The 7,630-nt window shown below is 52.2% G+C and overlaps 1 protein-coding gene across 1 annotated transcript; it reads right to left on the reverse strand.

The window, feature by feature from the left end:
• Window positions 1-2,509: 2,509 nt before the first annotated feature.
• On the reverse strand, window positions 2,510-5,521 carry M406DRAFT_286354 (uncharacterized protein; the record flags this gene model as incomplete). The annotated part of the gene is made up of 3 exons (XM_040918671.1): window positions 2,510-3,478; window positions 3,782-5,305; window positions 5,365-5,521. The coding sequence occupies 3 exons, from the start codon at window positions 5,519-5,521 to the stop codon at window positions 2,703-2,705; spliced, it is 2,457 nt and encodes an 818-aa protein (XP_040779236.1). The 3' UTR covers window positions 2,510-2,702.
• Between the last annotated feature and the right edge of the window lie 2,109 nt (window positions 5,522-7,630).

Below are 7,630 nucleotides of genomic sequence, written 5' to 3' on the forward strand. Positions count from 1 at the left end.
AACCTTCTCCTCAGCAGCTTGCAACTCATCCTCCAGCTCCCGATGTTGAGTAGCGATTTTGCGCAATTCCGAAGGACTGACGCCCTGCACGTCGCAGCGGGAACGATTAAGCCGAACGCATTCAGCGCAACGAGAAGAATCAAGAGAAGAAACCTGACAGGAAGGAATTCCCCGACCCTCACAAAACGAACAGGAAGGCATGGTGAAAGAATTTTGAAGAATAGCAGAAAGAAGGCTGTCACGTTCCGCAGTTTTTCGAGAACGAGACTTGGGAATACGGGATTTGTTGATTCTGTTCGACATGACGGATTAGGAAGGCACAACCACGCACAAGAATGGCTTGCCAGGATACTTACGGAAGATCGTTGAGGGCAACGACCGATAGAAGGGAGATGATGTTATGACCCATCCAACATGCAGGTGACGGTCACCCGCCCGGCCACCGCTTGTGATAATTAGATATATATAATATATGTGTGTGTATATTTGGTGTGGCCGGCCGGGGTGGCCGGAAGTAGGTGGCCGGGGGTTACCCCCGGCGACTCATCGCAGGCAAGCGATTATTCCTGAGATCCTCAAAAGCACTTTTGAGCCCCCTTCTCCTCGAGAACAGTCAATCAGGCATCCAGAACCAGTCGAATTCAGCCTCAACACAATCAACAGCACATAAACTTCCCCTGGAAGCCTCCTCAAGCCAATCCGCCCTTTTTCCAACTCCCCGAAAGGCCAAACAGCTGCAGGAGAATCGGCACCATCTTTCAATTTGCGGGCTGGCGAATGGCCGCGATGGCTGCCCTTTCCTCTGGAGTACTCAGGATAGCGTTTGTCGGCGATATTGACCAGGATACTCTTGGCTTGCTCGACTTCCTCCATGTATTCGTCCAAAGTATTAAATCGACGAGGGGGTGCGAGGTGGTGCTGAATGCGCTCGTCCATCTTGCTCCAGATGTCGTTCTCACGGAACTTACGAGTGGCACGTGTGGGTTCCATAGAGAATCGCTGTGCCAGCAGGTTGGTGACGACTCTGTAGCCTCCTCGGCGGAGTTCAGAGCGCTTTGTGTTGGTCAGCTCGTTGGTCCACCAATAGATGGCAGCGCCTTGCAATAAGGTGCTGAACATTCGCAGTATCTCGTGTTCGATCTTGTCGTCGTTGACGCCATCCTTGAGGGACTCAAGGCGGTCCAGAAACGACCAGACATCAGTAAAGACGAGGTCTTTGCCAACAGTAATCATGCCGATATCCTCAGGGTCGTCGTATTCGGGGTCGAATACTCCCAACTCCTCGCGCTTCATTTTGACGATGTGCTGAGTGCCTGAACGGCTCGAGAAGGGGGTGCTCTCACGCTGGTTTCGAGGATTGCCTGGACTAGGCACGGGAGGACTGGTTGGGGGGCGACGGTTTCCACCACCGCTTCCCTCATCGTCCGAATCGTCACCTGAATTGTCGGGGTCGCCTCCGCCGCCGCCAGCGTCGTAACGGACTGTGCGACGCCGGGCTCCTTCCGCCATAGTAGCAGGAGTTGGGCCTTGAGAAGGACCAGCGGCAACAGGGGGCAAGTTGCCATTGCTGGCCTGAAAGCGGATATCCGAAGCGGTGGCTTCGGGGCCAAGCTTGAAGTGCCGCATCAGCTGGGCCAGCATATCAGTCTGTCTGCCGACCTGGACGTCGAGGGCCTTTTGTTTAGCCGCTATAGCGGCTTGGGCCTCGCCCATCGCGTTCTGCTGTTCCCCGAGTCGCATCACTGCCTCGGCGGTCTTCTCGATCTGGAGGTTCGCGTGTAGGGTAGCGATTTTGGCGTCCTTCGTCTGCGTCTTGATGCAGCGGATGTATTTCTTGAAGGCCTTGTTGTTCGAGAAGTGGGCCGGTTCTTCAGGACTTCCAGGCAAGTCGTCTCCTTCGAGGGTGCCTGTCTCGCGTCCTCCAGGCGACTGGAGCAGTGCCGAGCTGTTGCCGTGGTAGTCACCAGCCTGGAAAGGGTTGTCCTGACTAGTATTCTCGTCTTGATCGTCTCGGGACGCCATCTCGGCTCCGCTTCTGGGCCGTCCGTAGAACAGCTCGGGGTCTTGATCTAGCTGCGCTCCCAAACTCGCGGCGAGGTCGGCTGTCGATCGCGTACGGTGTGAGGGGGTTCGCGTTGGGTTCTTTGAAGACGCGCTCATAGTTAGCTCAGGCTTCCAGCGTGTCTCGCGGGGGCAAAATCAACAGTAAACAGCGCTGAATCAAGCTATTTGGCGATGCTCGTCAGATGAATGCGAAGGTTAGGGGACAGTTCAGGGCTTCTCAGCCGAGCGTGCCGTGACTGGGGCAACTCGTGGCTTCTGTACGAGGATGCCTTTGGCCGTGCTCGTCAGGATCAGAGTGTGCTTCTGGTTCTGGCTGCCAGGGCCTTTGCCAGCGAAGTGCAGGGGTAGATGGCTTAGCTGAATTGAAGAGCGTTGCGCGTCAAGCCAGCTGTGGCTTGATGGGTTAGGGAGGGACCGAACACACGGCAATGCTGTCGCTGTTACTGGACGCTTATTGAATGCTTAACTGAGAAGGAATATAATGCTACTTCTGCATTCTCAGCCTGTCGCTCGACATAACCAGCCTGAACCTGTAGGCAGCCTATCGGCATGGTGCCTGCCTCCATTCTTACTTCAACCCCAGCACGATGAAACAGGACTTTTGCTGCATCCACCGCATCAGATAGAATAACCCTTGATTATTGTAACTCCCTTGCAGCCTTATCAAGAACCCTCTTTATTGATAAGTACAATCCTTCATCTTCCCTTTTCCACCTCCCACCCCCTGGGAACACTAGCCTCCGTAACTCGTTTATCCAAGGGATTAGGGGCTCATGATATTTGGTGAAATGTCCCATCACAGTCCTGTCGAAAATTTCGTCGTCAGAAATTGTACCCAATTTGAGCTTCGCTAACTCGTCTGTATTGACAAAGTTCCACTTGTCAAACTCGGGAACAACTCTCCCCTCGCCCGGCCCCTCGAAGTGGATGCAAATCCAAAACAAAACCCAGAAAAAGGACTCAATGTCATGCATAAAAGAGTGCAGCTCGCCCATGAGTGCCCCTATGGCCATAAAAGCCCTGGTTCCGGTCATGCTCTTCGCGCCCGATGTATCATCTCGCTTCATCTCGATGGCAAGGTCCAGATCAATCAGAAACGACTGCCAGGACGGATTGCTGGGATCTTCGTTGATGATGAGATTATTGATCGAGATGTCTCTGTGCAGTAGTCCTGCTCGGTACAGGGACTCATGTCCCGCGAGACAGCCCTCCAGCCCGGCGAGTAGGCTCGCCCGGGAACTTGCCTTGTAGATGGGCTGCCCGTAGTCACGGATAATGGTACGCCTGTGTTCCCGGTTCGGCAGGGTAGTGGTGCTGGCCTTATTGGGGTTCTGCGAGAGGCGGGATCGTTTGTTGGGCGGCGGAAGTGCGTCGGCATAGCTGGATGGCCGTTTGGTCGGCAGAGATGTGCCGCCTTGGCTGGATGGCTGCCTGCTTGGTGGCTGAGGCATGCTGGCCTCGTTGGGAGATTGCGATAGGCGGGATCGTTTGTTGGGCGGCGGAAGTGCGTCGGCATAGCTGGATGGCCGTTTGGTCGGCAGAGATGTGCCGCCTTGGCTGGATGGCTGCCTGCTTGGTGGCTGAGGCATGCTGGCCTGGCTGGATGGTGGGCTGAATGGTGGCAAAAATATGCCAGCTGGGCTGGACAGCTGTCTGCTGCTTGCTGGCTGTTTGCTCGGTAGAGGGGCGGCAGCCTGGCTAGATAGCCGCTTTATACCGGCGATGCTGCTGCTGCTGCTGCGGCCTCTCCGCGAGCCACTTCTCGCTTTTACGCGCGGCATAAAGTCTGTCCAGTCTGGCTTGTAGTTGGAAGCTTTGGTGATATCCAGCCCCTTGCGCACATTGCTCCGGATAGTATCATTAGTACCGCCTACCTGAACAATCTCGTGATGATAGTACCGAGCCATATTGACAACCTTCTTCTCAGTCGCCTTGCGGAGCAGGTCGCCTTCTACGTCCCGCTCTGGGAACTGCCACGAATCTTTGATGACAAGTACTGTCCGAGGATCCTCTTCAGGATGAGCCTTCCAGCAGGTTGTCCCTCGGCCAGCTATACAATGCTGGTGTATTATTGCTCCATCGACCATGAGACGCTCGTTCACGCCATTCCGGTTGATCTCGATGAATTGCTGGCCGCTGGGTGTCCTCTTGAATGCTGGGTCGAAGCCAAGCTGCTCTTCGCTCATCCACAGGAACCCGAGCATTGTAAACACAAACTGCAGCCCGTTTCTGTTAATATCGAACTGTTCGGACGCAATCCCCCCGAGCCGGTCAAACTCCCACAGCCTCATAAGCGGTCCACAGAGGGTAAAGGCTAGAACGAAGCGGCGAGTACTGCAGGCTGAGAGGACCTCCCTTGCGTATGTTGCAATGCTTATCCACGCGATCGAGGGTATATCGTCAGACGGACCCATCTTCAGCTCGCCTGGCACGAGAACGTGCGACCATCGATATCTGGAACCGCTTTCTGCCGCCGTGATGAGGTCATCCCTTACAAAGCCGATGTCCATGCTGCGCTTCCCCACAGAGTCTGGGAGCGGCGTGTTGGGTTGTACCAGCAGCTTTCGTCGAGGTATCGGCGCAGGTATCGGTGTAGATGCCGGCGTAGATGCTGGCGTAGATGCCGGCGCAGCACCGCAGGCTTCTGCGAATGCTTCCAGCTGGGGAAACAGATCGTAGAACCAGGCTACTACGTTTTTTTCTGATGTGATTGCTGGCCAGCTGCGCCACCCTTCGGGCCCAAAAAGCGGATTGCTGCCCTCCATGCACTTCTTGAAGACAGCCTTGGACCCTGCCTCTAGGCCAGCTACCTGTCCGAAGTATGTCTCGCTGAAGGAAGGAATATCGACATAGAGAGGACCAAGCTCCAGCTTAAGGATTCTATCCACCTCTTCGCGCTTCTCGGACGAGTTCATTATGCCGCTCGTGGTATAGACCCACGGGGTTTGCTCAAGGAAGGTTGCAATCGGTTGTCTCGGCGGCGGGGTGCGCTGCGGCTGGGAGGGGGGGGGTTGCTGCAGCGACGGGATATCGGCTATCAGGCAGTAGATGTGTTCCCAGATGCGCTCATCAGAGTCGCGTTCGAGAACTGAGCAGAGGAGGGGCTTTATGCTATCGAAATCGAAAGCGTCGGAGCTGACTGCCGAGTTCAGTCGGATCAAATCGGTTCGAAGGATGCCATGGCCTGACCCGGAAGGTAGAAGACGAGCAACGGGCAGCTGCCAGAGTTTGGGAATAAGAGCTGGTATGAGATCTTGCATATCTGTTCGTGTATTAGAAGAGGCATTTCAAGCTAAGAACTGGTCTGCTTGCCTTCTCGTCCCAGCTGCTCCAGCGCGTCCAGTGTACAGGAGATGCCTGCCTTGTCGCAGATCGAGTTGAACGTGGTGTGAAAATCATCGAGACCCTTTCCGATCGGATGATCTTTGATGAGGTTTTGCTGCTGTAGGTCTGCCATGGTGACAGCAGCAGAGGTGGGGATCAGTAGTTGTGGAGGTGGTGAGGGTGATGAAGATTGAGCTTGCATTTCGTCGATGTTTTCGAAGGGGGCCGGTAGTCTGTTAGTCACCCAGACAAGATCTAATTGAAAACGCACGGGCCACAAGTTTCTCCTGTATGACTCAGCTAGCACACTCGCGCTGTTGCACTTTCAAGCCGGGCGGTACAACCTGCTGTTTGGGGCGTGTCTGATTTGCACCAGCTTTTTACGAAAATTTGCTAAAATAGAAGACAGCATAGATAGCCAAGCTGATTATTCGCGCTATCCTCCCTTTGTCCTGGTTTGCAGTTTTGCTAAATACAAGTAGCGAATATATTGCTCAAATAGCGTAATAGCTTTATAAGCCTTGACTGCAACGCGCATCCTGACGTGTCCAGCCCGCGATGCTATAACATTCCCGGCGTATTGCCCGCCCTTTCCCCCTTTTCCAAGGAAATATCTTACCCTAATCCTAATTGAATAAGATAAGAACCCCCTATTTTTAGAATCGCGCTGTCTGTTTGGGGCTCCAGTATTTGAGCCACGGGATTAAGCCCTTGACATAGCCTCCTCCTCATTGCCCTCCGCAGTCCCCCCTGTGGTTCGTGCAGGTAGCAGGGCGCCCCCTGTGTTGTTTTTGTCGCGTGTCGGTTCCGCCCTGTGCTGTGGTGCGGCTCGTTGCCGTGGTGCCCCCTTCCCGCGCTAGTATTGTTTTTGGTTATTGCTGCTGCCCCGCCCCAACCCCAGGTCGTTCCCGCCCTGGAGTCCCTTGGGTGGCTTTGTTATTTTAATCCTATTCCCTCTTTTCTTTTCTCTGAAGCACAACCTCCTCTCCACGCCTCCCTCCTCTCTTCCTCCCCTCTTCCTCCACGCCTCCTCTCCTCCCCTAGCTGTATGTGTATCGGCCTGCATGTTTGAACGCTCTATAATCCGAGCACTGCGACGGCGTTCAGGCGATTGTTGGTTTCGGTTCCTTTGGCGTTGGCTCTTAGGATGGATGCAGGGGGCTGAAGAGGAAAGGCCAAGGGTTGCTAGGTTTGGAGCTGAGGCAGAGTGCGATGATCTAGAGGCGCTCGGAAGGCCCGGTGGCGACGTTGTAACACAACTATTTACATTATGCTTGCTTTTTTCCCGGAGATTCACTCGATCTTGGTACGATCCAGGCTCTAGGTGAAAAACATTACCCTGTCGATAGAGGTAATAACAGCTAGAACTAGGATCCGGAAGAGAATCTGGCCAAGTTGATGAATACTGCTGTGTTATGACCCATCCAACATGCAGGTCACGAAACAGGTCACGAGTAGCAAGGACCAGGTGTCAAGAACCTAACGTTCTAACAAAGCATCGATTACATAACTCGGGATTAGGAATACAACAGGGATGGATCATTGGATCATTAGATGATCCAATGAGCTGGATCACCTGAATCAGTAGTAAGCCAAGGTGAGCTATACTGAAAAGCTGGATATATAAGAACACATTCATTACCATTAGATAGATTCAGTATATAGCTCTTCAGTTATCAATCTAAGTATTCAGTCTTATATACTGAGTAGCTTCAAAGGCAGTAAATATTTGTATTGCTTATCAAAACTTGTATAATTCTGTATTTAAGAACTTAATACTTCGATACTGCTCTTATTAGCATAAACTCCTTATATACTTTGGAATCTTCAGATTGCTGTAGTATTTATTATATTTTAATAATTCTTGTTCAAGAATGATTCAGTATTACTCTCTTGAGCAATACGGAATATGATAGCTCTTCAGAGAACTTCTTTGTTCTCGTATGCTTTTACTTAGGAAGAACTAGTTAATCAGGTGTATTAGCTTATCTAGCATATTTAGAATCTGTATAATCAACAGCAGACTCAGAGCGCTACTATTGCTAACTAGCAAGCTTAGCTAGCTTAGCATATTCAGCAGGCGCAGTTCACTTCTACAATCACTAGCAATGCTGAAAAAGCATACAAGATAAACAAGCTTGCTATATATAATAGCAATTAAAAAATACTATATAAGTTTCTTATTTACTATAGAGTATACTTTTTGTATTATATAACTTAGTTTACTAAGGAATCTGAGAAA

The sequence above is a fragment of the Cryphonectria parasitica genome (assembly GCF_011745365.1).
Source record: "Cryphonectria parasitica EP155 unplaced genomic scaffold M406scaffold_2, whole genome shotgun sequence".
In the NCBI taxonomy this organism is placed as follows: domain Eukaryota; kingdom Fungi; phylum Ascomycota; class Sordariomycetes; order Diaporthales; family Cryphonectriaceae; genus Cryphonectria; species Cryphonectria parasitica.